The sequence below is a fragment of the Spizellomyces punctatus genome, assembly GCF_000182565.1.
Source record: "Spizellomyces punctatus DAOM BR117 chromosome Unknown supercont1.9, whole genome shotgun sequence".
NCBI classification, from domain to species: domain Eukaryota; kingdom Fungi; phylum Chytridiomycota; class Chytridiomycetes; order Spizellomycetales; family Spizellomycetaceae; genus Spizellomyces; species Spizellomyces punctatus.
Window position 1 is genome coordinate 671,357 of NW_015971545.1, and position 25,086 is coordinate 696,442.

The 25,086-nt window shown below is 47.6% G+C and overlaps 10 protein-coding genes across 11 annotated transcripts; 4 read left to right on the forward strand and 6 right to left on the reverse strand.

Moving 5' to 3' along the window:
• The first annotated feature begins 45 nt into the window (after positions 1–45).
• SPPG_05603 (uncharacterized protein) lies at positions 46–949 on the forward strand. Its single transcript, XM_016753812.1, has 2 exons — positions 46–468; positions 538–949. The coding sequence occupies exons 1-2, from the start codon at positions 63–65 to the stop codon at positions 792–794; spliced, it is 663 nt and encodes a 220-aa protein (XP_016607397.1). The 5' UTR covers positions 46–62; the 3' UTR covers positions 795–949.
• Positions 845–3,256, reverse strand: SPPG_05604 (uncharacterized protein). Its single transcript, XM_016753813.1, has 4 exons — positions 2,790–3,256; positions 2,478–2,725; positions 2,000–2,402; positions 845–1,936 (listed from the first exon to the last, which is right to left on the reverse strand). Exons 1-4 carry the CDS (start codon positions 2,932–2,934, stop codon positions 1,053–1,055), a joined length of 1,680 nt encoding a protein of 559 aa, XP_016607398.1. The 5' UTR covers positions 2,935–3,256; the 3' UTR covers positions 845–1,052.
• Positions 3,257–3,580: 324 nt separating this feature from the next.
• Positions 3,581–7,603, reverse strand: SPPG_05605. Of its 2 annotated transcripts, XM_016753814.1 has the most exons (6): positions 7,483–7,603; positions 6,681–7,053; positions 5,116–6,613; positions 4,643–5,040; positions 4,378–4,581; positions 3,581–4,315 (listed from the first exon to the last, which is right to left on the reverse strand). In XM_016753814.1, the coding sequence occupies exons 2-6, from the start codon at positions 6,984–6,986 to the stop codon at positions 3,728–3,730; spliced, it is 2,994 nt and encodes a 997-aa protein (XP_016607399.1). In that variant the 5' UTR covers positions 6,987–7,053; positions 7,483–7,603; the 3' UTR covers positions 3,581–3,727. The 2 variants fall into 2 exon arrangements, with proteins under 2 accessions (XP_016607399.1, XP_016607400.1); XM_016753815.1 differs by lacking the exon at positions 7,483–7,603 and having other exon boundaries at positions 6,681–7,421.
• Positions 7,604–9,284: 1,681 nt separating this feature from the next.
• Positions 9,285–10,136, forward strand: SPPG_05606 (uncharacterized protein). Its single transcript, XM_016753816.1, has one exon. The coding sequence runs from the start codon at positions 9,453–9,455 to the stop codon at positions 9,996–9,998; it is 546 nt and encodes a 181-aa protein (XP_016607401.1). The 5' UTR covers positions 9,285–9,452; the 3' UTR covers positions 9,999–10,136.
• A 743-nt stretch (positions 10,137–10,879) lies between these two features.
• On the forward strand, positions 10,880–12,949 carry SPPG_05607 (uncharacterized protein). The gene is made up of 3 exons (XM_016753817.1): positions 10,880–11,497; positions 11,572–12,493; positions 12,570–12,949. The coding sequence occupies exons 1-3, from the start codon at positions 11,251–11,253 to the stop codon at positions 12,793–12,795; spliced, it is 1,395 nt and encodes a 464-aa protein (XP_016607402.1). The 5' UTR covers positions 10,880–11,250; the 3' UTR covers positions 12,796–12,949.
• Positions 12,950–13,002: 53 nt separating this feature from the next.
• SPPG_05608 (uncharacterized protein) lies at positions 13,003–14,760 on the reverse strand. The gene has a single exon (XM_016753818.1). It carries the CDS (start codon positions 14,554–14,556, stop codon positions 13,189–13,191), a length of 1,368 nt encoding a protein of 455 aa, XP_016607403.1. The 5' UTR covers positions 14,557–14,760; the 3' UTR covers positions 13,003–13,188.
• An 801-nt stretch (positions 14,761–15,561) lies between these two features.
• SPPG_05609 (uncharacterized protein) lies at positions 15,562–17,453 on the forward strand. The gene is made up of 2 exons (XM_016753819.1): positions 15,562–16,854; positions 16,918–17,453. The coding sequence occupies exons 1-2, from the start codon at positions 15,725–15,727 to the stop codon at positions 17,174–17,176; spliced, it is 1,389 nt and encodes a 462-aa protein (XP_016607404.1). The 5' UTR covers positions 15,562–15,724; the 3' UTR covers positions 17,177–17,453.
• On the reverse strand, positions 17,314–19,120 carry SPPG_05610 (uncharacterized protein). Its single transcript, XM_016753820.1, has 7 exons — positions 18,969–19,120; positions 18,780–18,907; positions 18,604–18,708; positions 18,156–18,537; positions 17,976–18,069; positions 17,837–17,908; positions 17,314–17,777 (listed from the first exon to the last, which is right to left on the reverse strand). Exons 1-7 carry the CDS (start codon positions 19,051–19,053, stop codon positions 17,462–17,464), a joined length of 1,182 nt encoding a protein of 393 aa, XP_016607405.1. The 5' UTR covers positions 19,054–19,120; the 3' UTR covers positions 17,314–17,461.
• A 225-nt stretch (positions 19,121–19,345) lies between these two features.
• On the reverse strand, positions 19,346–20,037 carry SPPG_05611 (uncharacterized protein). Its single transcript, XM_016753821.1, has 3 exons — positions 19,736–20,037; positions 19,585–19,664; positions 19,346–19,517 (listed from the first exon to the last, which is right to left on the reverse strand). Exons 1-3 carry the CDS (start codon positions 19,890–19,892, stop codon positions 19,416–19,418), a joined length of 339 nt encoding a protein of 112 aa, XP_016607406.1. The 5' UTR covers positions 19,893–20,037; the 3' UTR covers positions 19,346–19,415.
• Positions 20,038–21,807: 1,770 nt separating this feature from the next.
• SPPG_05612 (potassium/sodium efflux P-type ATPase, fungal-type) lies at positions 21,808–25,086 on the reverse strand. The gene is made up of 2 exons (XM_016753822.1): positions 23,196–25,086; positions 21,808–23,128 (listed from the first exon to the last, which is right to left on the reverse strand). The coding sequence occupies exons 1-2, from the start codon at positions 24,944–24,946 to the stop codon at positions 21,928–21,930; spliced, it is 2,952 nt and encodes a 983-aa protein (XP_016607407.1). The 5' UTR covers positions 24,947–25,086; the 3' UTR covers positions 21,808–21,927.

Below are 25,086 nucleotides of genomic sequence, written 5' to 3' on the forward strand. Positions count from 1 at the left end.
TGCGCAAGTACTGTAGTCAACTGCAGTTCTGGTGCATGTTGCAAGCCTGACACCCAACCACAATGGCCCACCCGGACACACACACTCCTTTGACATACACTGCACCCGTCAGTCGTCTGCAAGCATTTCAGATTGCACATTTCAGCACAGCAGCTAAATCACGTTTTCTTAATCCCCGTAAACGAACGTACTGGGATAGCCTCTGCGGCAATTGTGAAGCATATTGGAGCAGTTACTCTTGCGCACAACCATCAGAAACGCCAGACGACCATATCACGCATACGAGCGACACAACGGTACAGCAAGAGACGCATGAGCATGAAAAGTCAGAACAACATGTGCAAGTACCCGTTCAAGAGGATGAACAGGGAGACGAGAGTGAATGGTTGGAAGACGCCGAGCCAACGTATTCTCTGACACCAGATATGATTGCCATGTTTCGGCATTCGGAAATGTGGAGACGGGAGCGTACGTTTTATTTAGTTTGTTGTTTGTTTTGCGTTTGTGATGCTCATTTATTATTTTATGGGTAACCAGGGAAAGCACAACGGGAGGCCGAAGCGCAAGCCGAACGGGATGCGGTCAAAGTAGAGGAAAATAGAGTCACCATCACAGGGGCATTACCAACAACGTCGGCCCAATCGACAAACACGACCAACAACCCGCCAAACTCGTATTCTCCCAAAACACGGAAAACGATCCAAGAATTAGAGTTGGAACTAAATGCCCAGTTTCAAAGACATGTCCAAACTCGACGACCGGTTCTGTGGCCCGTATTGCCTGTTCGGTGGTGAATGAATTATAAAATGCAAACGGTGTAAATAGGATAATGTACAGATTGAGATGGGCTTTAACGTTATTTAATTGACTACACACACACACATGGATCGCAGGCGAAACAGTAAATATGCGTGCAAGAAAAAAAATACAGACATAGAACACAACACAACAAAGGCATTTTGGTTTTCCTTTTTTTTGTTTTTCAGTCTAACCGTAAGTCAACGAGATCCGTGACACATTTACTTTTATCCATTGCTCTGTCCCCGTCACGCTTAAGCCTTCACCTTTTTATGACATTTCTTCTTCTTGGGCACAAACAAATCGGGTTCTCGATCGTACCGCTCGATAGGGCCCAGAATCCTCTCGCCCTTCAGAACCTTTTGCACGGTCGTCTCGAAAATGGTCTGCACACTCTTTTTAATCGTGGCAATGTGTGTGTCGGTAAAGTTGGGGGAGGATCTGTACTGCATTTGAATCCACCAGTCTGGGAGAGGTGCGGCTGGGAAAGAGGGAGGGGTGTAGGCGATTGGGTAAAAGGTGAGGTTGAGGTTGAGGGTGCCGTTCAGGCTGAGACTTCCGTTCAATGAAGGGAACGGGAGGGTGGTGTTGTAAGAGGGTAGGGTGACATTGAATACGGGGAGGGTAGCATTGATGTTCAAAGATGAGTTCACGGATATATCCACAATCGGAGGGATCACTTTGGATCCAGAGATGGAGGTAGCCTTCGCCGTAGCTCCTGCAGTTTTGGTAGCCTGTGTCGGGGCGGTGGTCGTCGCTACGACGGGGGCCAGGACCCCCGGGACACTAATATCTTCACTAGGCAAGGGCACATCAGCGTCGACGTTGCCCAAGACAATCCCATCATCCAACGGTCCATCCCGTCGCTGAATTGCCCGAGCAGCTGGCGGCCCACGAAGAGGGGCTTGATATTTCACGCACAGCTTGGCTGAAAACTGGGTATCACGGACAAAGAGATTGAATCCGGGGATCTTGGTATCAAGAGTCAGGCATTTGGGAGATTGACTCTCATCGGGATTCTCTGGGTTATCGGGGCAGGATCCCATTATCTGGTATTCTTGCGATTTTCCGGCGCGGTTCCAGCCGCCTTGGACATCATCGTAGATACGGTCAATGTTGGAATGGTGAAGATAGAACACTAGTATGTCGAGTCATCAGCATCCGACGTTCGTTGCATAACTGAAAAAACAATTGAACTTACGTGGGTCCAAAGGCGAGAACATGGTCGCCATTTGTCCAACTTGCTGCTGTTGTCCGCCATTGACAACATGGAACGTCCCGTGCAACCACTCGTTCCGATTCGCCCAACAATGGAACCCGGTTGGGACATTCAAACACATGTTGTAAATGTTATTGTAATCGTCCAAAGATGGGAAACGGTATTGACGAAGCTGATTGGCAGTTGTCATGCGCTGGACGTCCTCCAAACCATACGCTCGCTTAATTTTGCTGTTTTTGAAGGGCGCGAGCCAAGGGGATTGGTTGCTGTTGACAATGGTGAAGCGAGCGCCAGCCCATGCACCGCCTGTAACCTCTTGGCCAGCACCTGCTGGGCGGCCTTGAACGTTCCAGATCGAGTCAAAGGACCAGCTACGGGAATCGTACTGAAACAATGTCGAGTAAGAACACTGCCATTTGTGTTTCGTCAAAAAGCTATTTTTTCACAGCAGACTACCAACCTGTCGATCCGTCGCCCAGTATGGAAAAGAAAACGCTGGATTAATCTTCCTCAACTCTCTCTCGACATAGAAGATGAACCACCGATGCCAAAGCGAGAATATACTGTTTCCGTGAATCTTTGGTGATTGAGTGTTGTGAATGTACGCCCAGTACTCCCAGAGCGATATGCGGGAGTTGGGCATATACGGGGTCACCATGGCTTTTTGGATAGTTGTCATGTAAACGTTCCATTCCGCCTGTGTCAAGTCTAGCAGAATATAGAGCGTCACTCTCTTTGTGTGATTTCACAAAGATGGCGATTTTAGACATACCATGAACTTCTTTCCGCACAATGACATTATTTCCGCATCGAGAATAGTCCCCATATCCAACAGCAGCGGCAGCGTCTACCGCTCCACCCGCCGAAAGTGCCAAAGCAGCAACGGCCGTTCCGGCAATGATGGTAGAAACCTTCATCCCTGTCAATCTAGTCTAGCTTCTATTTATAAAAAAAGTCTATGTATGAGGGAAACAAAAAAAAAACGTCGACGACTCGAAGACGAGTGACGAACAAGCAGATGGGCAAAAAAGCAAACGGAAATCTGTATCCACCACCTCGTATTTCAATGTCCCGCCATCCCCTTGCCTATTTTACCCAAAGGGCGAATGCCGCTTTTGTTTAACCTTTGGCAACACCAATGGATTATTCTCAACAAACAACATCATCCGTCACTGCGCGACAACACACAAAGAAGAAAAAGGAGAAAAGCTGCTGCCAATTTTGACCCTCCAAAAAGGTGTTCAAAAGGTGTTCAAAAATCGGCCTTCAAGCGGTTCAGAACACCGTCACACTGTTCAAGGCACAGTCACGGTATTGTCATATATCCGTATATGGATAAATTGTTTCGATCATTTGGCCCAACCGCGTGCTTTCTTCTGGGTAACCACTGGAGGCCGCTTGGTAATTTGTCCGGCCGTGGCTCATTGAACGGTATCCAGATGATGGGCTGTTGCTGGCGCACTGTGGGTTGAAGGGCAAGGATGACATAATATGGCTGGCTTTGACAAGCAGGTTTGACAAACAGGTGGCATTAGTTGGTCCAACAATTTCAACTCAGTAATGTCGTTTTCTACAAAAACGTACTATTAACATTTCACTTTTAACAATACAATATAGCGCTAAACAAAAATAAAAGACTAAACTAATTCGACAAGAAAAACCAAAACAATGTACAAAAGACCGAGCACGTCCACACGTAAACATCCAGTTTTATACACCATGGCCAACCGACAACCTATTCTTCTCCCTCTCGTCCTTACTTTTTGCGCTGCCCTGAGTACAGAGATAAACCATACTCCCAACAAACCGCACAAGACTCAAAACAGCCACACTCCAGAGAATAAATGTTAAATAAGAGTTGCCGCGTTCAATTGAATTGCTACCAACAAAGACGCCCAGTTTTTCCGCTACTGAGGGAGTGGTAAGAATCGCCACAAGCAGGACGTTGCAGAAGATCCAAAGGAGGACGACACGGGTACGGAATGTTCTAAAGTAATCTTCTTGTTTAAGCTTATCCGATCGGTTATCGCCGGATTTGGCAACTTTAATGGGGGGTGGGAGGGCTCGGAGAAAGGCTTCGTAGGATTCGTCAATGTCTTTTTGGTTAACAGGGAGGTCAACCGTCGCTGTTTTTGCGCCGCTCTTGTCATCCTTCTTAACCACGACAGGAGCAACATCGACTGGTGCATTATCACCCTTGGTTCCCCAAGAAACGTCATGCAGGTTGCCAAAGGCGTACACCATCAGAATGTTGACAAAGCCAGGGAGGAGGAGGAGGTATTGGATAAAGGATGAAAACTGTTCGAGTTGCATGTTAGACATTTTCTGCCTCGTAATCACAAACTTCCCATTCCGCTTACCATGTGCCAAGGATCCAAATAAGCAAAGGAGCAGATAAAGTACGCCCCATATGTAGAGGCTGTACTCAGCACCAAATCACGGAAAGCTGGTCTTTCCAACAGCCCCGGAATTTTACCAACGTCTGTTCGCGTCGTTCCATCCGGATTCGTCGTCCTTGTCTCGTTGACGGCAGCAGAGACTGACAAGTAGATAGAGAACCCAGCCTAGAAATTAATGTCAGCCAAGATTGCATCTCGAGTGCGCGATCTTGCAAGGCACCCTTACCATGTAAAGCATTAGAGCCATAATAAAAGCAAAAAGTATAAAGCATCCCATGTATAGCAGCCTACTCCCTTGCGGTCGATTCCCCAGACTTGCAACGAAGATCATCACAAGAGCAAAGATATATATCTGACGAATGACCAGAAAAACAACAGATCCAGCACCGTAAAACGGGTCCGTGTCCCGGGAAGAGACCATGCCTTCGGATAAAAAGTAAAAAATAAGGTAAAAATTGGCCAAGGAGAACCAGTTGAAGACGACGTTGATGCTGTTGTATAGGAGTTGGAGGACAATGGCGAGTTTACGGAGAGCAGTGTGTCCAGAGCGAAAGATTTGGTAAAAGTGAGCGATCGCGTGAACCCCAGCGAAAAAGGACCCATTGAGCCACCGACGGCGCTGCGCTGCATTTTGAAGAAGAAAATGTCAGTTAGACGACATTTATGACGCTAAAATACACACGCCACTTTGGAACTTACAAATAAACTCTGCAATCGTATCCGGTACGTCTGTCTCAGCCTGCGCATCCTTCACATATCTTAAAACCCAATTTTCATTCCGCTTTGTAACCAACTCGAAACAGAGAATGCGGTCCTCTGCTAGATACATATTCGCCTGAGCCAACTTGACGTCCCCATGACTTCCATGCATTCTCTCTCCGATAAAGTACTTTTCTAATGGACCAGTCCCATCCGCACCGTTTTGGAGCGCAGAGTATCGATAGGCACTGAACGCACCCGGAAGCACGGCGATGAACCCAAAGACGCTTTCCAGCGGTTTGTCCATAATATTAGACATTTTGTACTCGAAATTCTGGGCAGCGACAAGAGGGTTGAGAAGCTTATGGGAGTACGCGCCCTTTTCCGCACAGATTTCTCCGCAAGCGCCCGCAACTTGGGGGTCAGAGTCAAAGGCTTTCCAAAGACGGTATAAAGAGCGCTCTGTTGGTTTCGTGCCAACATCCAGCAGCACGCAAATGTTTGGCTTCAAAATACGTCCAAACGCATTGAAGAACCATCGGTGACTGTTGATCTTCTTTGCGTTCTTTTCCTTTAGACAAAAGAGGACTTGAACCGGCACCAACCCCGTATCCGCACCTCGCACGTTCAAATCAGTATCCACGCACACTTGCGTCGTAAACTCAAACACATGCGCAGCCACGTCTTCAGTACTGATGCTTGTCTTGATGACACCCTCCTGATACGCGCCCATAACACCCAGCACATTCAACGTCCGGGGATGAATCTTTGTCCGTCCATCCGCAACAACGCAAACAACTACCTTTTGCCATCCGTCTGCGCCCCACATTGTGTGTCGTTTTTTGGAGCACATGTGAGCAATGTTCTTCATGACGGCCTTCCAGGTTTTTGCGAAAAGAATTTCATCTTCGTTGTACATTGTCATAACGACGAACATCTCGGTATGCCGACCCATGTCCGCGGCACGCAAGGTATAACCACGGTCTTCAAACTCATTCGGGTCACCGCAAACAGCCGAGTATCGGAGGTGTGTGAATTCACGGCCAGTTCGGTACTTGCCATGTGCAATAACCTTTTCTGGGACAGGAATCTCAACGACAAAGTTACCGCTTGCCGTTAACTCGACCGTTTTGGTGGTTTTGTGACGAAAGATCGTTCCCGCGCCTCTTCTGCGGTACAGCTGTTGTGCTGGAGGGTAGGCATGATTGTACGTGAAATTGTAGCCGTAGGGACTTTGGTAGGGATATTGGCCATAACCGTACGGGTTCTGCATGGGGGGAGGTGATGGAGCATGGTGGACTTGGACTTGTTCTTGTTCGTAATAGGTGTTGTCGTAGTTCGGATCTGGCACATAGTGGCCCGAGTGCGGTGGTGGCGAAGGAGAGTTGCGATGGGTGGACATGGTTGCGTACGAAGCATCACGGTGGCCCCTGCCTCCGTACATTGTTGATTGGTGGTGTCCGGACTGGTCGGCATAGTACGAAGCGCGATCGCGGCTCTAACGGAGCACATTTTCATTAACATATCAATCCTGTCAAAGCCAAATAGCATATTTATGAACCAACCACGTCACTGGCCAAGTCCGTCCCGAAGCCGGATGGAGCAGGATAATTCGCTTGCGTGTAAACCGGCCGCCCTGTTGGCGGCGAGTGAGGATACAATGTATTCGAACTCCCCGGATCATACATGGAGGAAGATCTCTTTGGGAATTTAGGCTGTTTCTTCTCTTGTGAGTCGTCCTTACTCTTGTCCTCTTCGTATCTATAAGTAAAATCCACGGAGTCGCGAGGGGAAGCGAGTGGAGTTGATTCGGACGGGTCGGCTGTCACAGAATAGTCGCCCTTGCGGGAGGAATGGGGGGCAGCTTGCATGAGAATCGGAACGGAACAATGGCTGCACTGGTTTGTTTAACAAAGGGATAGTGGACGGGCGGGACTGCTGTGTATCGCCAAGCCCGTGCGTGAAAGACGTATTGCCAAGTCAAAGTCCGAGAAAGGGTGGCAGGGGAGGCCGTGGTGGAGGAGGTGGGTAATAAGGAGACGGGAAAGCAGAAAGAGAAAAAAATAAAAGGAAAAGCGACGTCAGTTATGTCACGCTGGAGAGCCTGAGCACGGAGCGAACGCGCTGACGTCTGTAGTAGTCGCAAAGCGTCAAAAAATTGACTTTTTGAAGCTCCCAAAAATTGACGATGATCGTCGTTGTCGTCGTCGAATGCTCAAAGGTCAACAAAAGCTGCTTTCCGCTCTCATCCAGGGATGGGATTGCAAGCGCCGAATCAAAGCCAGGGGTCCCAGCCCGACGCGCCAAGAACACAGTTCAGGGGTGCCCTGACTATTACTACGTACTGGCTTCTGATAGTTAACGTACCTGATGCGCAGTAAGACGCAGGATCTCGGTTCGACAGGAGGGAGAGGACGCAAAAGCCAGGTAGTTTAATTTCCTTTCTTGCCAAGCTGGTCGTCCTGGAGGTCGGCTGTGGGGGAAAAAGCCAATATGGACACGACAAGGAGATCTGCACAGCCATCCGCCGAGAAACTCCTTTATCCATGACTGTGCCCCGGAAAAGGGGCAAAGTTTAAAATAATCGCCAAGCCACCATCATGTAATGGCTGAGTTTGTGTTTGGGGCCATGCCTTTGCGGTCGAGGTTTGGGACATTTCACCAGCTTTCAAAACATATTCCAAAAGGATCAATGATGACCAAGTAATTAACAGGTATTTTGGTGGTTGTTTACCGCATAGACACTGCCAGATACCACCGAGACATGTTATATACTGGACAATTCTCAAATGCGATCCAGCGCTATATCGTACTACTAAGGAAAGCAGTGGTACTAATGGCCATTCCTTGCGCATTGCGCACCAGCCTCTGTGTGCGCTAAATGAGCAGCTTGTAGGAAATACCTTTCTACGATTTTCGATAGTACACATGAAATCCAGCGACAATACCGGCAATCAACAAGCGCTGCCTTTTAGAAATCAGCTCTCATTTCGCCACTCTTGTATGCCCATCGACACACGGTAGGAACTAAAGGGAACATCCACCAGACCCTTGATAAATGGACGATCCTCTCTTTTCATTTCCCTTTCCCTTGCTGGTGGCTTCATTACAAACATTTCCGCTTTCATCAGATTCATCCCTACATGATTGATTAGTAGCACGCTTCTGCCAGTCGGCATTTGGCACTGCCTTGGCTCGTCTCTCTTTTGACTATACGTCTTGAACCGCGCTCCCTTCTCCGACTCGCTTTTTCTATCACTCATCCGATGCATCCGACTTGCTATCGAAGGGCTTATGACTGTTCATTAGTTCTTGAACCATTTCGCCGAATGCGGGTAACCTGGTCTGTGTTTTCGAGTTTGACAAAACAAAAGTCCACGACAAAGTTATTGCTATGTGTCTACGATGTCTCGGCAGAATGGTTTGAGATTTGTAAGCGGGAGTACCTCCTTTACGATGAGAATATCTGGTAGATATACGGCCATTTAGAGATTGGAAAGCAAACCCTTCACAGCTACTGAAGCTTCACTTTCGAGTTTCAATATCATCATCCTTATCATAGATCCTTTGATGAACCTCTTTTTGAGATTGTCCGTGTTTCCGCAATATTGACCGTAAATAACCGAACCATGTCATCATCATCCTTCCGCTCAATCTGACGGTACTATTTGAAACCTTTCTCCGACCCAACGACATCAATGTCGGAACTCCAGGCAGCCAGTTTGAGAAGAATGGTAAGAAGTTTGTCCGTAGTTTATGAAAAAACATCAATTGTATCAATAAAGGTTCGAGTTCGGGGCAACTTGAGCTGTTGGATAAGTTACCATCTGAGTAGGCGGGACCCGGCGAATGCGGGACGTACGACCGATTGCCGAGACACTAACTGATCAAGCAGAAGGTGCGCGAAAATATCCAATACCCTTGCTCTTATATCTTTTATTATAGAAGCCTGCAAATGGTCGCCATCCACAGTGTCCTTTTAACCCCACTTCAAGACACATGCAGCTTCAATGCAGGAGTCAGCCGCATACGTCTCTTGACACCTGATTTTGTAAGGATCGGGAGACCAAGACCAGAAGCGCAGTAGTTCGATATGTCCACGTGACAAGAATCTGCATGAGTCAGCAGTTGATCGAAGCTCCGCGAAATTTCCAGCGAGCTCAACTAGAGTCTTGTTGGTACCAGACTACATGAGTTTTGGACACATCATCGCATTTTCTTAGGGTATAAAAGCGGGTCATGTCGTTCGGCAGGGAAAGCTATCCAGTGAATTTGGAATTGGTCTAGTACATATCAAAGTCTGTACATTGCCAAATCTTCGTTGTTAAGATCTCAGAATGACCATTCCCCGGCTTCTTCCTACACTTCTTCGGGACTTTGACCGAGCCTTCTCATCGCTAGAGGAACCTCTGTCACAAGCTCTCTTTGCACGTCCGTTGCGTGGTGCACAAGCAGCGAACGTATATCGCCCGGCTGTTGATGTGTCTGAAACAAAGAATGCGTACCTTATCGAAGCAGAGCTACCAGGCGCCCGGCGTGAGGACATTGATTTAGAATTCACGGACAGCAATACCATTGTCGTAAAGGGGAACATTGGGCCAAAAGAAACTGCGCAGTCATACACAGACGCATCCTCAGCAACGTCGGAGGCCTCAGCTGTAACGACCAGCAACACTGATGCGCACACCCCTACAACCATCTCAGCGGAGATCCCTACATATTGGACTCAGGAACGTACCCTCGGTTCTTTCCGAAGATCGTTTACGTTTCCGACAGCGGTAGATTCTGAGCGAGTACGAGCCGTCTTCAGAGACGGGGTTTTGTCAGTGCATGTGCCAAAACCTGAACAGAAGGTGAACAAGATCAGCATCACAGCGGAGTAACCAGTTTAGTGCATTAGTGTTGTTTTTAGTTTTTTTTGTTCTTTATGTAAACTCTGTTGTCTACCTTACTAGCATGGCTGTGTTTATTATAAATAAATCTGAATGAAAGATCAGTCATCCGAGATGGGCTGTTAATCTGACCCGCTTCTCCGCATCTTGTTGGGATGAGCGGAAGCCGGCCGAGGCATCGGTTCCCTCACATCATTTTAGCAGCAAATCCGTCAGTCTAATCAACAAGTGGCAGGACCTGCCAAGGAGTTCCGGTAGCGTCTTTGCAAAATAATAAATATCAAGGAAAACCATCCCCCAAAGAAAACTTGGTCATGAAATTGGGTTATTGAAGAGGGCAAAGCAAAGAAAAAAAAAAAATAGCCAAGGTTTGACAACAGACATGTGAAAAGAAAGCCATGTACGTAAATGTATGTTGCATAAGCACTGCCGCGTGCCGCCCCTCATGGCTAAAGTGTTCTAGTGTTCTGGTCGTGGCAATACCTCTTACCAAACGTTTACCTGAACGACAAAAGGGCATCCTGACACAAAAACACACATACAGTGACGGCTTTGCAAACAGCAGAGTCGGATGCTTTTTTGGCTTTTGCAGATGAGATCGTGAAAGCCGCTTGGAAACTTACCCAATAGCGACAGTTTTTGTCCACGTTGGGAAGGCCAACCGTTTGCCACCACAGCAAACCGTCTTCTCCAAGTTCCGACATTTTGTCATGCGCATTTTTTGTTTTTTGCCTTGCTCCCTTTTCGCTTTTTTTTCGCTCGTCATCGCTCGTCTTTTTGCTGCTTCAATACCCTTGAATTGGACAAACTGCGGCAGGAAGGGTCACCATGCTAAGCCTAGTTATCATCACGTGCATGTTTACCAGCGATATGTAAAGTGTGATATTTCACACTTTTCGTAGATACCAACGACAAAAGAAAAAAACTTTTGAGTTTTGAATTGATGAGCAGAAAAAAAAAGGGACATGAAGAAGGCAGAGTGAATTTCTATTTCCTGGCCGAACGTAAAGCGCGGTATAGAAAATAGCAGTCCGCCCTTTTTAGCTTTGTGGGGGCAAGAAGTCGGTCTAATGCCATATCAATGATCCATTCCAAACCTTCTGCCGTGTGCGAGAGTACCGCAACGTGAAAGGGACAGGGCTTCATACGATTGGCCTTCCGTCTCACAGTAGACAAAGACCAGGACACGTTCCGTCGTTAAACATCTTTATCGGCGCTTTGAAGCACCATTCATCTGTTGTGCATGGAAGCTTCGTCATCAGAGGGGATCGCTGAGCCTGAGAACAACACTCTCTTGCAGGATCGCATTTCGGGCGTCCAGTCCCTACCTAGGGAGTTTGGTCGTAGCGGGGCGGCTGGCAGCTCGCCGCCCCCCTCCAAGACGGTCGGGGCGGAATTGGAAAGAGGCCGCATCGAAGGCGTGTTGAGCGAACCAAGGCAACAGAAAGAAGAGCAAGGAAGTTCGTCGTCTCTTGCGTCAGAGCCTCTACGTACGTATCGCCTTGTTGATTATTTATAAGACGTGGCGTTTTTTTTAACTAGGGTGCTGTACATGGTTACATAGGACATAGACATCGACCACTCCACTCGTCGTTACCCCCATTACCAGGCCCGCCACTCACCGAATACCTTTCTCATGAGCGCTTTACAAATCGCTCATCCTCATCATCGGGGTCCTGCGAGTCAGTTCCCCACTCGACCCTAAAACCACAGGATTGCCCGGCTCGACCTTCTTCATCACCTGGTGGGGAAGAGGCAGCGCGGTCCACGGACAATACGCGACCGTCACAAGAACGACAGACCCACCAAGGAGAAGGACAAAGACGTTCATCCGTCGCACAACAAGTTCAAGCATCGATGAGCAGACTGCAGGACGAAGATGTGCGGCAACTTCTTTTACTTAGCTCGTTGGTACATGCCGATGTGAGAGACTCGGTCATAATGGCTGCACACCATGCCAATGAGAAGGCCTCTGGTGTTCGTGGTAAAGCAAATGCTTATGAAGGCGCGGCAGTTACCGACCGAGGTGGAGTTGGATTGGTGACATCTATTGGAGGGTATGCGGCTTCGGCAGCGGAAGCGTCTGTAGAGAGGCTATCGTCTCATGACACGTTTCGGGAAGTAAATGTCAGGTCACCACATCCACTTACGTTACCTGTCCGAACAATGCCCTCGTCTCCAATACCGTATTCTTCCGCCTCGGATGATTCGTACCTTCGGCCGATACAGGCCACTCAGCAATATCCTGCCACAGCACCTTCCCAAACACCTTCGCCGCTATCGTATTCACCACCTTTATACTCTCCCCCTCATCCTGCCGTTCCCGATCTAAGAAGTGGGTCTCGCCCAGAGGCAAGAGGTCAAACGAGACAGACAAGCGTGCCTTCACAGGTGCTATCTCGGGAGGGAGCAGCACCAGTCTCACCGACCGCAAGTACACGCACACAATCTCGAGATCAGTCGAGACCATTCCGGTGTAGCCAATGGTAGATGACTTTGCCTAGATCTGTTGTTCTTTCTAGCCTCTCATCACAGTTCTTGCTAAATCCGCGTCTCACCCAGCTCTGCAGCATTTAACCGCCGACACGATCTTTCCCGCCACGTTCGAATTCACGAGGGTATTCGCCCGTACTTTTGCACCCAATGTGGCCGTGGGTTTTCGCGTCAAGACGCTCTAGCACGACATCACGCTAATGCGCGAGGTACCTGCCGACCCCACACCCCAATGGACCAGCGACGAGCGTCTGGGTCTATGGGAGAAGGAGAAGAACGTAGATATGGAATGTAGAGTTTACCTTTCTTTTTTTTAGTTGCATTTTTTTCAGTAGTACCGTAATACCCTTATACATGACTTAGTATTAGCATTGATTGCATTATATAGCGACACGATATACTCTAATACGGCCAATAAGTAACTAATAGATATAATATATAATAACCTAGTGATTGTGCCCGCAGGCTGATTTGTTCATGGAAGTGGAAAACTGTAACTGTAGGGGGCTCTATAAGGATATTGGCCACAAGGAAATAACAATGGTTCTCGCAATACCAGCGTTACCATTATATTTCTCGATAATATATTTTTACCCAACTTTCCAGCAAAATATATCACAGTAATTTGAACTGTCTCGCATCACCAATCCCTATTGACAGTCTCTGCAAAGCACATTCACAATCACGCCTACCCCTTCTTCACTTTCTTAACTCCATCACCTTGAACATTACCCCCATCCAATCCGTCGAGTCCCTCAAGCTGGACCGAACTTCCCACCCTTTCCAGCTCTTTCTTCAATCCCTTCAATTCCTCGACATATCTTCGACTAAACACTTCAAAATAATAATTTGCCCCATTATATGTCGCGACGCACAAGCTCCCCATCAATGCAGCCGCATTAAGCCATTTGAATCGGTAAAATAGATACGTGGGGGCGATTGTAATGAGGGTATAGACAAGCTGAATAGCCATAAATACTGCAGGTTGATATGCAGGACGAAATCGCTTGGCCGCCCTGTAGATGAGGGACTGTTGATTGGCCAGCATCCATGTCGTACTCGTAGCATAGCCTGCTTTGATCTTGTCTGCGCGCATGGTCCAAACAAAGACCCAGTACGCGGCTTGCCAAAACACGTAGGTCGCGACCGAAGTGAGCATCATTTGAGAGAAGGATATATCTGGGGGATTCGTAGAGAGGGACAAAAGGTGGTCGGGAAGAATGCGAAGGGCGTGTTGGTGATGAGGCTTTACGACCCAACGACAGATAAAGAGCGTCAAAGGAGGGTCAAAGTGAATGAGGAGCGACGTAACCTTGTCCAGCGAGTGGAAGACGAGAGAGTTTCGCCAAGCAGTTATAGCAATGAGTACCGGCCCGTTGGCGAGACCCCAGGTAGCCGCAAACAAATTAGCGTGCGAGCCCGGGAATGCGAGGTATAAGATCAACAGCGCATTCACAAAGTAGCACATATCAAACATGAAATAATGCCATCGCTTCCTCCTATACACTATCAGTCTCATCATCAGCAAGACAAAAGTCTTTACGACATAAAACCAGGGAATAACTTCTGGCCAAACCCCGACTAGTAACGCGGTAACCCACATATTGGTAACCCCGACCACAAACGCTAGCTTGTCCCTTTTTTTAACAGCTTCTGGGCTCTGCTGCATTTTCAACAACCGCAATTGGTTGTTGACAATCCGTTTTTGGGTATCTACCAGCTTTCGGAACTTGCGACCAAACGGCGTTTGCTCGAGTCGATCTCGCTGCGCTGAGAATGTGGATGAGAGGACACGGATCCAGTCTGAGCCGACCAAGTCAAATGAAGAGAGATCATCATCAAAATCTAGTAGGTCAAAGTCCAGCGCTTGTATGAGGGTATCGCTAGTGGCGGAAAGTGTTGGCGAAGAGGCGGGAGAGTCGTCGACGTCGCCATCCTGAGCTGCCGGTACGCCATTGATGTCGTCTCTGGACGGAGAGTCCGCGGTTGAGGAAGAGGTAGCACTAATGGGTGTATCAATACGTTCTGGCGGTTTTGGTTCCGAGGGTTCCGGCATCAGAGAATTGGAGCGTCTCAAAAAACTTGGGAAATCGTCTCCGGCTTGCAATATGAGGTGGTGGTCGTTGACGCTTCTGGCAAAAACTTGTCGTAGCTCGTCTGCAACACCTTGTGCGTTTTCCTTTGGAGGCTTACTTGCGTTCTAAATATGTTATGTATTCACGATGAGGATCAAACCAAATCACAAATTGTAGATTGACAGGAACAAGCCGAGACAGACGACACGGAGCTGGTAGTGAAGTCATTTGCATGTCCCAATTTGGAAATAATTACGTACGTAATCCAAAGTACGTCAATAATCAGTTTTTTGGACCAAGAAACTGTTGAAGAGACATAGAACGAACAAGGGAGAATCTGTAGGCCATCTGTAAAAGGCGACTAGTGCATTGCTTGCACCAGAATCGTAACTTATTCTCTAGTTATCCGTTCTTGAGTTATTGCAAATGCTTCAATTACCAGACGTCAAAACCCCGACAGATGAATGATGCTATCACAAGTAGTCAGGAAACGTTTGAGTAGGAAAACATTTCTCTGCGACACGAGAACAGCCCAAAGAGGCATATGCATTCTTCTATCGAGTTTGTTCTCGAGTGTAATCAAAGTAAAATTGTAAAATCTGTCAACGTCATTCAATGTCAGCCTTCCACCTTATCAACAATCTTTGCGGAATGTTGTATGGATGCCTTTCAATCTCAAGTGGGGCGAGGAGCACCTATCTTACTGATATAGTCAGCCATGTAACATTATGAACACTTGTTCAGTGGTCCGATGTCCGTCTACACACTACTACATCAACAAGGTAATGCGGAACATTTAGCCGGAAAGGAGAGAACACTGGATTATAGATCAGATTAGGATGTCAATACGGGGGGGATATATCGAAAGCCTAAATGCATGTATGCCAAAAATAGCTACGGTCGCCCCATGATGAGGATCACCCCAAAAAGTAATGCTCTTATGAATCACTACGAAACGGTCCGATACTATGCGCGGCATCACAGGGTAATAATATCCCAATTGTATGGAAATTCCGGGGATGCTCATGCCATAACTTTTTAAAAATGACATTTGAGATGAGTTTATGCTGTCAGGGCCCCTTTTGACAAAAGCTGAATTCATCTGGTCGATTGGACAACGTACAGAAAGTGCAGATCGCCCCCCAAAGGATGGATTCATCATCACCACCAGCCACTGAACCTCCACTGCAGCAACAAACAAGAGCAACCCGTTTCCTAATATTCCTTACGACAACGACAACTACGATGGCCCGCATCTGGTTGGCGTTTGTCGTGGCTTTCTTGATTTTCATGGCGATTCACCCCAAGCCCGGCATACTTCCCAAAAAATCTGATTCAGTCGCATTATCTTCCGACGACGAGGCAGTCAACATTCATATATTGAGCGCTGGGGATCGAGGTGCGGTCGTGGGTATCCCAGCATTGTTTGGTGCACCGATACAAAAGCCAGCAAAAGTGCGAATCCTGATTCTCGAAAACGAAACTGGATGTAGACCGTTCAAAAAGCCGCTTCTTCTTGCGAATCAGCAAACCGACGATGCGTACATTCTTCTTCCACGCGGACACTGTCCGTTTGATGTCAAAATACTCAACGCCCAGCGCGCTGGATTCAAAGGTGGCATCATCTACAATATCGCAACGTCGCCTTACTATGATCACCCTGTGCGTATGTCAGCTGTCGATGCAACGGACGCTGAAGTGCAGATTGCCGCGCTCTTTGTTACAGATTTCGATGGACAGATTTTGAAAGAGAGCGCTCAATGGGGGCAAGGTGTAGGCGTAGTTAGAGCCTTGATCAAGTCTGCAAATGAGAAGCTAGATTCAGATCAGTTACCATCAGGACAACGGAAATATCCTCACGTTATTGACCCGGATCAAGCGTGGGACGGCGTCTTCACGGGCATTTGGGGTGACGCCTTGGTGTCCGCCTTGTGTTTTTTCCTCGGTGCACTAGGAGCGATGGCCGTAGGAGCGGCGTTGGTTCTGCTTCACAACAGAATATTTGGTCCCATTCCTTTGCAGTCACCACGACCAGGGACATCAGCAATGATCAAGATCATAGTAGGTGAGGATGGTGAAATGCAGGTTGAGAGGGTCAGATTGCGACTGCGAACGGTAACGCAGGAAGATTTGGATGGATTGGAATTGAAATTCGGAAAGACTGAGGAGAAGGATGGAAAAGGATTCTCGACGGATTGTTGTGCTATCTGCATTGATGAGTTCAAGATTGGATGTAAAGTGAGGGAACTGCCTTGCCGACATGTGTTTCATCAAAGCTGGTAAGAAAAGGACGTAAATTGATTGATTGATTCCCCATATATCTAACTGAAATCACCACACAGCATTGACCCGTGGCTCCTTAATCATGCTCTCGTCTGTCCCACCTGCAAACGTGAGATAATTCCTCAGCTTTCAATAGCCAGCCCATCAGCCGTCTCCATCAATGTGAACGACCATAGTCCGTTGCTGGACGCGCATTCAGGGTCTTCACTGCCGGCTGCTGCCGTGCAAAACGTCATTGCCTATTTTGGGTCCTTTTTTGGAACTCGAAACAGCTCAGAGCCTGTTGAGGAGGTTCTTGGTATGGACGGGTTATTTTAGGTGATAGCAGTTTGCTGTGTCTGCGTTCGAGATTCTTGTCAGTTATAGTGGGAAACTGGGAGCTAAATGTGTGCTCGCAAATTCACATCGCTACTAAGGGTGTGACTTAGAGTCATATAGTTCGTAGTAGATGGAGGATGGAAGTTTCGTAGACAGAAAACTGTATTCATAAATACGTTGGGTTCCTATTCAGAATCGCTGATGCTTAAGAGGAGATTTTCTTTCTGCTTTGGAGCTCAAAAGTCTACCGAAATGGAGGATACATGTATCTAAAAACAAATCTCTTCAAGTCCATCTGCTCTCCAAATTCAAATGAAAGCTCCTCATCCGTCCTGCATCAATAGGCTTATAGAACCCAGGACCAGGCCTACTCCGTCCGTCTGGATCAGTCCCAAATCTCGGTGACGAACTCACAAAAGCAGCCTTTAAGGACGGTGCTTTGCGGAGGATAATATCAGCTGCCGCAGCTAGGTCGTAGCGACCGGGACCTGGATTGGCGATTGGTGGGACGTTGGAGCCTGGGATGGAGACGTGGTTTGAAAGGGGTGTTGCGGGCCGTGGTGGTGGAGGGGCTATAGAGAGGGGTGGTCCAGGTCGTCGGCTGTGCGGAGCCAAGGATGAGTGGTCAACGGACACAGATAGACAGTTTTGCGGGCTTACCGGATATGTGAACCTTGATCTGGTGAAGGTTGGAGGTTGTACGCTCCCGGACCGGGATTATTCACCGTTTGTCTTTGGAATGTTGGTGCAAGTGTCAGCAAGGAAGAGAAGGATGCAAGGCCCACATTGCCACCCTTACTTTGATGTTAAATTGGGCCTTGCAGTTGCTTTAAAAGCCGCGACAGCCGCAGGTACATGCTTTGCAATTGTTTCCTCCTGGACAATGTAGGCACCTAATACCATCGAACAAGTTCCATAAAAGGCAACGAATAAAAAATTCAACTAGATCAAGATATTCCCCAGCAATAAGCCGACGTACCAGGTGGAGGCGCATCCTTGCCAGGCATTGACGCAGCATCATTAATCGCACTCCTCTTACTCCGACTCACGAAAGCGCTCCTTGCTCCCGCCTCTTCCGCACCACCACCATCTCCCGCTCCCGGTCCTGCTTGTGCTCGTCTGGGTGTTCGTTCGGGAGCATAATATCCAGGCCCAGGGGTTGGTCGATCGAACCGTGCACCCCAAGACGGTATAATTGCTGATGACGGTGGTGGGGGAACGAGGGGTGCGCGGAAGGCTGGGGACGGATTGTGGGTTATGGAGTGACTGTAGGTGGGTTCACGCGGATTGTATTTGGTTGGGTTGCCGTGGATAGGTAGATTGGTTTCGAGATCGGTTGGTGGTTTGTGGAATCGTTTCGACTAGGGAGTGGAATGAAACCTAAGCAGTTGCTTTGACGCAGTGAAGTATGCATCTCGTAGTGATACCTTTGATACAAATCCGACCCCATAACCCTTTTGCGAAAAGGATCCCCCATCTCCAAGTTCCTCATTCGGTTTGGATCGGTAGTAACCCGGTCCCGGTAATTCATCCTGTAACTCAAAGCGAGTTAAAACTTGTAATCGATCCATGTTCGGGAGGACTGCATATTGTTCGCAAATACCAATCTCTTATTGAATCTTGGTGCGGTTGAATTGAAGCCTTTTTCTTCACGATCATCAAAATGGAAAGTTTGAAACTTGGTAGGAATGCTTGGGGGATGTATGAAAAGCTTGAGGTGCCTTTTTTTGCCTGCAGGTCCGGTTGCTGTTTATTAGATACTTTATTATGACCAAGATGAACCCAAATTTACCTCTGCGTTGCCCTTTCCCCACATCATGACTGATGGTAGTCCGCAATGTGTCGACCGCAGTCGGCGCTGCTGTAGCAACCGCCATGACGCTGCTTGATACGATATATGCTACAAAGTCTGGTCGTAGTCGATCCAAGATCTACACGTATGCATTTTAAAATGCTCCGAAGAGACATGCCCGCGATTACGCGGGTCACTATATTTAGATGCTCACATGGGTAATGAGTTGCTACACGAAATCTCTTGCAGGATACCGTTCGAACATGTGAATGGCATAATCTTTAAAAGATTCCAACAGCAAGAGGATTTTAAATAAAAAAATAAAAAAGATAACCATGTAAAGTAATCCGATCAAATCGGGAAAGGAGGCATACACATCTTGTACAGTCATTTGTATTCATCAGCCCACTGGACCGAGTTACAAAATCTCTAAAACTACATGTTTATTCAGGCGTTTCCTCGGTGCTTTTTCGTCAGCTTTTCCACAGACTGTTCCTGAAGTGATTTCAGATCATCGTGTTTGTGATGATGACCGCGATCGGCCTTGACCTTTGATCCGAACAAGATTCAATGAGCCTCAAAGAACGACTGCATCGCAATACTCAAAATAACTTACCGCAGCTTCTGATGTTGATGCCATCTCTTCAGCCCATCCTCCATCTTGGTTGAAATGAGAAGAGGTATCCTTCTTTCCAGCTACATGGGCAACAAAGCCTTAGTGGTTGGCTGACATGTCTACTGTGCCTGATGGATATGCAACGACATACGTTTTGCTTTTGGGGCATCCCGTTGAATCTTCTTTGGGTCATTATCGTTCATGTGTGCGCCAAGGCCCTGAGACATGCAGCGAATTTGCGGTGTGCAAAGGCCCCTGACTGGGGATGTGCGGAGGAATGCAACACGGAAGGAGGACAGAGCGTTCATGATGATCGGATGTAAGGTATTTTGGTTGGGAGAATATATAGAGAGTTTGAGCTTTAGAGTTGGTATATAAATGTGTGGATGGGCGAATGCGATCCTTTTTATATGTGCGGATGGGGTCAAAACAAAATGAAAGCAGGATGACGAACGATGGGCGGAAGGTTGCGTTTGGGGGCGACGCGGAGGATGTGGCTTTTGCTAATGACATAATAGCCTCATTTTACTCACATTTAAATGTATAAAATGTCCTTTGTCACGGGACTTGGCTTTGGTCATTGAACTGGGAGCGAACTTGCGCACAGTGGCCATAAACTGGGCAGCTTGCAACGAAGGGAAGCAAAACAAAGCTTGGTTTTCAGACTGTATGTATTATAAAAAGAGAAATACTAGCAATAGCAAAACTATGGTCCATGGTCCAACAAACAGGACTAAAATTTCCTCCGATATCCCTACTGCATCATCTGACCCCTCCGCGCCTGTGATCGGATATTTGTTGCAAACATGGGTGCTGACGCTTGCATTGGTGAGCCTCTAATTGCCCGGGTATGAGGAGTTGTGGTGCGGATGGTGTTTGTGCTTGGAATGGGGGCGGCGGTTGCAAGAGCGATGATTACGGCAAAGGTTAGGAGGAGAATGGTTTGGATGTGCATGATGATACAGTAGAGGCTGTTTAAAGCGTGATGAGGTTTGACGCGAGTGACTGGATAACAAAAGACGAAAGTGCGTGAAGGGGAAAACAGTTCTTGTTACCTCCTTTTATGCTGTTAGTCTGCTATCTCAAAGGAAGCTACGGCTTGACAAGTTTGTCATCAAAGCAAAAAACTCATGGGGAAGGGGGGAGGCGGAACACACAACACAGATAGTCAAATGACAAGTATTTTACTGAAGAATGCAGACAAATTGGCAGAACTGTCCCCAATTGTCGCTTTTACCGAGCGAATTTCTCTTGTGTGCTTTCTGTTGGAACACACGCGTCGTCACACTTTTTTTTTTTTTTTTTGTTAAGTGTTCGAACACCCCGCCCGCCTTCGCCCCAACTTAAAGTTTCAGGATTTCATGCGCGGACTTGTAAGTTGAAACTGTTAAAGAATGTTCCTTCTTTAAAGCCGTAAGCATGCGGATGGATCGGGTTCTGATTACCTACGTAGTCAGTCGAAAAAAGAAGGGTTCGACCGTCCAAAGAAGACGTCGAAACCAACAGATATATGAACCAAGTATTAGGTGAAGGATCAGGGAGAAACGCCATCAAATACGCTCAAGAGTTTGGAGGAGATGGACTGACGTCCCAAATGTCCAGGACACGATCCTTTGCATAAACTCAAGCGTCATGATGGTCCTTTTGTTCCTTTAACAGGGAATTTGTCCAGTTCTTTATTGTTTACATTGTGGTGAAAACGTCTAGGAAAGTAATCCCGCACTAGCCAAAAGAGCAACCCTTTGCAGCAGTGTCAACAACCAAAGGACTTGTGGCTACCCTGTATTCTCATATTTTTTTATTCTTTTGTTTTCTTTTTTTATGATTCTTTTCATTGTAACTCCAACCTAAGAGAGTCTACTCGCTTGGATTACTGAATTACCGGAATGTAGCTCTTTCATTGTAACTCTATTTATTTTTTGTCTCCATTAAGAAACTTTGGAGCAGATGCTGCAAAAAATGGGGTTTAAAGCGACATTGTTTGCGCTTTTGTACGCTTTCATTAGACCTATCGCAAAAGATTCTCCACAATCATATCTTCGAACTTTGCGTTTGGGCAATAGCTCTTGGTTGGAAAAAGAGTTGATGGAAATTTGTTTTTGCCTTACAAAGTTGAAAACTTTTTGTGAGCGATCAAGCATGTACTGGTTATACTTGTCACCCAAAAAAGTGCGCAGTACTTGAAGAACCCTTTTGAGGCAATCTCTTTCAAGATTAATGGTCTGGAAAGCTGGCCCATGCAATGTCGGACATTTGACCAATATAGTACAGTTCATAGTTATTATGTAGAGGAGAGCACCTAAGTGTATGAGAACATCTCTTTCATCTATCAACGCTATTCCATCATACCCCCATCTCTATCACATCCCCCTCTCTTGGCTCCCGCTTAACACTCTTATACACCTCGCCAGCAAGTACAAAAAATAGTACACTTGCCCACACAAGTCCCCATTCCCACGATATGGGTGCCATGCCCATAACACGGGCAATCGACTCGACCATCGTAACAACAACAAGAGTCGTCACAACCACAACAAAACTCGACATCCAAACTCTATCATCCCAAGTAGCTTTTAATCCACGTTTATTCATCCATTGCAATCCTTTCGATCGGACATGAATGGCTTGAACCATCAACACCAATGAAAAAACACATAAAAGTGTTGCGCGAGCTCGATACAATCCACGACACCCTTCGTCAAAGTTCTCATCACATTTCACACTCTGTACACCCCCCTCGACAAACAATGCAGTATAAAAGGATCCCAAGAGCAGGCATGTCATGACAAAAGTGTAAAACCCGAAATCCATGACAATGTCCTTATTGAAAAGAGATTCCGTTGCGGGGCGTGGTGGTTCAGACATGAGTGTTCTTGCGGCGGGTTGAGTCGATAGGGACGCAGCAGGGGGTGACATGATGATATACAAATATACCATTTCAAGTGTCGAAATGGGTGATACTGGACTCCCCTGGGGATCCTTTATCCATAGATTCCCCATGACAACAAGCGCACACGCACCAAGTCCAATCCAGTAATAAAGCAAGAACCGTTGAATGTTGCGATAAATTCTTCGTCCCTCCGCAATAGCTTTTATAATCGTGTCAAAATTGTCGTCGGTGAGAATCATGTCTGAGGATTGTTTGGCAACATCGGAGCCACTTTGACCCATTGCGATGCCTACGTGGGCGATTTGGAGGGACGGAGAGTCGTTGATTCCGTCACCCGTCATGGCGGAGATGTAGCCCCGACGTTTAGACGCACGAATCATGCGGACTTTAGTTTCGGGTGTGCAGCGTGCGACAATGAGGGGGAGAGAAGGAAGAGCGTCGATCTCTTCGTCAGTGAGGGCGTCAAAGAGTGGGCCGGTGGTCGTCATGTGTGTTGTATTAGAGTTGCCTGCGGTCGGATTGTAGGACGGCGGGAGGAGCGCGATTTCCTTGGCAATAGTGATGGCTGTGCTGAGGTGGTCCCCTGTTAGCATATGCACTGAGATCCCAGCTTGGTGCGCTTGTTGGATTGCGTATTTCGTTTCTGGACGGGGACTATAACGAAATTGTCAAGAAACCACCCGATGAACAACAACAAGCAAATAAAGCAAAAAAAACTCACGGATCATAAATCCCACAGCATCCCACCACTTGCAACCCACTCTCTACCTCTTCTCTGACCTCCTCATCATTTCCTTTCCATACCTTCCAGCCCATGACCATCACCCTCAAGCCCCGCGCAGCACACCCCTCCACCTCATCCAAAACACGATTTTCATCCATACGCCCGTCTCCTGTACAAAGCGGCAAGACGCTCTCAGCAGCCCCTTTGGTAAAGACATGCAAACACCCCGCCGGATCTCTCACTAATACCGACATCCTCTTTAGGGTGGAATCAAAATGGTGTTCGTGTACGATTGTCCAGCCCATGGATTCCAGTGTTGGTTTGGAAGAGTTAAACGTGCTTGCAAGGCTTGCAAGCGCGGTTTCGGTGGGTGAGCCTGTAGGCAGCGGTTTCAATATCGTTGGGTCAGCCAAGGCCTTCTTGTCGGGTATGGTGTTCTTGTCCGATGGAGAAAGCATCTCGGTCACATTAGTCGTATTGCATAGTGCGCAACACTGGATAAAGCGTTCCAAACTTGGCTCCAGCGGCATATGAGGATTCACCTCCTCCTCTTCCGTCCCTCCATTTTTGATGACTCCAATGCGCCCGGATGATATGGTATACACTCCTATCTCTGGTACCCATACCCTAACCACCGTCATACGAGCCTGCGTCAATGTCCCCGTCTTGTCCGAAAAGATAATATTGACTGCCCCCAAAGTTTCCAAACACTTTAACCTCCTCACGACTGCGCGCTGTCGAGTCATTTCTTTGCCACCCAGGACCAACGTCACAGTCAAGACTGTTGTTAATCCAGCGGGGAGAACAGACAAGGCGGCCGTGAGAGCATATAGACCCACATCATACGGAACGCGAAACTTGTTGACGGCCAGAACCGTCAGTCCAAACACGATAGAAGTCGCAAGGAGACCCAAATACATTTTCCATAACGATTTCTGAATCTGTGTGGACTCTTCTTGTTTGGTTGATTCGTTGAGAGTTTTGGCAATCTTTCCTACCTCTGTCTTCATTCCCGTCGCCACCACCACCCCCTTCCCACGACCCTTGACCACCGTCGTCGAAGCATACGCCATATTCACTCGATCTCCCAACGCCTCGTCCTCTTTCACCATTCCAACCTTTTTCTTGACTGAAACTGCCTCACCCGTCAATAACGCTTCATCCACAAGCAACCCACTCACTTCCATCAACCTTACATCCGCCGCAACTTTATCACCTGCCTTCAACACCAAAACATCCCCTGGGACCACTTCCTCGGTGCCCACCACGACAGGTATCATCCCATCTCGAAGTACCGTACAAGTGGGAGACGATAAAGCCTTGAGAGCCGCCAAAGTCCGCTCCGCAGCAGCCTCCTGCGAAAACGACAAATAAACATTCAAAACAGATAATCCACATAAAAGTCCACCCGTGACGGGATCTCCCAAGGCAAACCCCGCAGCACCCAACCCAAAAAAAATCCAATTCATGGTATCCCGGAGTTGACGGAGGAGGATGTGATACCATCTTATAGGGGGTGTAGGTGTCAGGGTATTTGGGCCGTACTCGGCGAGTCGGGCGGGTAGATCATGATTGGAGAGGCCCGTAGGAGATGTAGACAAGTGAGTATAGACGGCGTCGAGGGGAAGGGTATGCCAACTCTGTAGATCGCTTGTGGGTCGTTCGTCTTCTAAAACCAATCCATCTGACGCTTCTTTTGACGTAATGTCACTAGAGTGTGACATTTCTTCCGACATGTGCCTACCCATCTACGAGATGCCGCTTAAGCCGAGTAACAAATCGACCTCCCACTCCCTTTTAAATACTGACTTGCAAACGCCGTGTCTCTCCCCAACAAAAAAAACATCCCCAATAAAACGCTCGAAAAAAACTAGAACACCTTTAAGCG

Bases quoted from the DNA above. Each gene is read 5' to 3' on its own strand.
- SPPG_05603 (XM_016753812.1), top strand. From the start codon at position 63: ATGGCCCACCCGGACACACACACTCCTTTGACATACACTGCACCCGTC. The intron at 469-537 runs GTACGTTTTATT...ATGGGTAACCAG, and splicing joins GGAAATGTGGAGACGGGAGC to GGAAAGCACAACGGGAGGCC.
- SPPG_05604 (XM_016753813.1), bottom strand. From the start codon at position 2,934: ATGAAGGTTTCTACCATCATTGCCGGAACGGCCGTTGCTGCTTTGGCA. The intron at 2,726-2,789 runs GTATGTCTAAAA...ATATTCTGCTAG, and splicing joins TGTGCGGAAAGAAGTTCATG to ACTTGACACAGGCGGAATGG. The intron at 2,403-2,477 runs GTTGGTAGTCTG...ACATTGTTTCAG, and splicing joins ACTGGGCGACGGATCGACAG to TACGATTCCCGTAGCTGGTC.
- SPPG_05605 (XM_016753814.1), bottom strand. From the start codon at position 6,986: ATGCAAGCTGCCCCCCATTCCTCCCGCAAGGGCGACTATTCTGTGACA. The intron at 5,041-5,115 runs GTAAGTTCCAAA...TTCAAAATGCAG, and splicing joins TACGATTGCAGAGTTTATTT to CGCAGCGCCGTCGGTGGCTC. The intron at 4,582-4,642 runs GTAAGGGTGCCT...ATTAATTTCTAG, and splicing joins TGGCTCTAATGCTTTACATG to GCTGGGTTCTCTATCTACTT.
- SPPG_05606 (XM_016753816.1), top strand. From the start codon at position 9,453: ATGACCATTCCCCGGCTTCTTCCTACACTTCTTCGGGACTTTGACCGA.
- SPPG_05607 (XM_016753817.1), top strand. From the start codon at position 11,251: ATGGAAGCTTCGTCATCAGAGGGGATCGCTGAGCCTGAGAACAACACT. The intron at 11,498-11,571 runs GTACGTATCGCC...ATGGTTACATAG, and splicing joins TCTTGCGTCAGAGCCTCTAC to GACATAGACATCGACCACTC. The intron at 12,494-12,569 runs GTAGATGACTTT...CGTCTCACCCAG, and splicing joins CCATTCCGGTGTAGCCAATG to CTCTGCAGCATTTAACCGCC.
- SPPG_05608 (XM_016753818.1), bottom strand. From the start codon at position 14,556: ATGCCGGAACCCTCGGAACCAAAACCGCCAGAACGTATTGATACACCC.
- SPPG_05609 (XM_016753819.1), top strand. From the start codon at position 15,725: ATGGATTCATCATCACCACCAGCCACTGAACCTCCACTGCAGCAACAA. The intron at 16,855-16,917 runs GTAAGAAAAGGA...ATCACCACACAG, and splicing joins CATGTGTTTCATCAAAGCTG to CATTGACCCGTGGCTCCTTA.
- SPPG_05610 (XM_016753820.1), bottom strand. From the start codon at position 19,053: ATGGCGGTTGCTACAGCAGCGCCGACTGCGGTCGACACATTGCGGACT. The intron at 18,908-18,968 runs GTAAATTTGGGT...CCGGACCTGCAG, and splicing joins GGGGAAAGGGCAACGCAGAG to GCAAAAAAAGGCACCTCAAG. The intron at 18,070-18,155 runs GTACGTCGGCTT...CGATGGTATTAG, and splicing joins CAAGGATGCGCCTCCACCTG to GTGCCTACATTGTCCAGGAG.
- SPPG_05611 (XM_016753821.1), bottom strand. From the start codon at position 19,892: ATGAACGCTCTGTCCTCCTTCCGTGTTGCATTCCTCCGCACATCCCCA. The intron at 19,665-19,735 runs GTATGTCGTTGC...TTGCCCATGTAG, and splicing joins GGATGCCCCAAAAGCAAAAC to CTGGAAAGAAGGATACCTCT. The intron at 19,518-19,584 runs GTAAGTTATTTT...TTCGGATCAAAG, and splicing joins CATCAACATCAGAAGCTGCG to GTCAAGGCCGATCGCGGTCA.
- SPPG_05612 (XM_016753822.1), bottom strand. From the start codon at position 24,946: ATGGGTAGGCACATGTCGGAAGAAATGTCACACTCTAGTGACATTACG. The intron at 23,129-23,195 runs GTGAGTTTTTTT...ATTTCGTTATAG, and splicing joins TGCTGTGGGATTTATGATCC to TCCCCGTCCAGAAACGAAAT.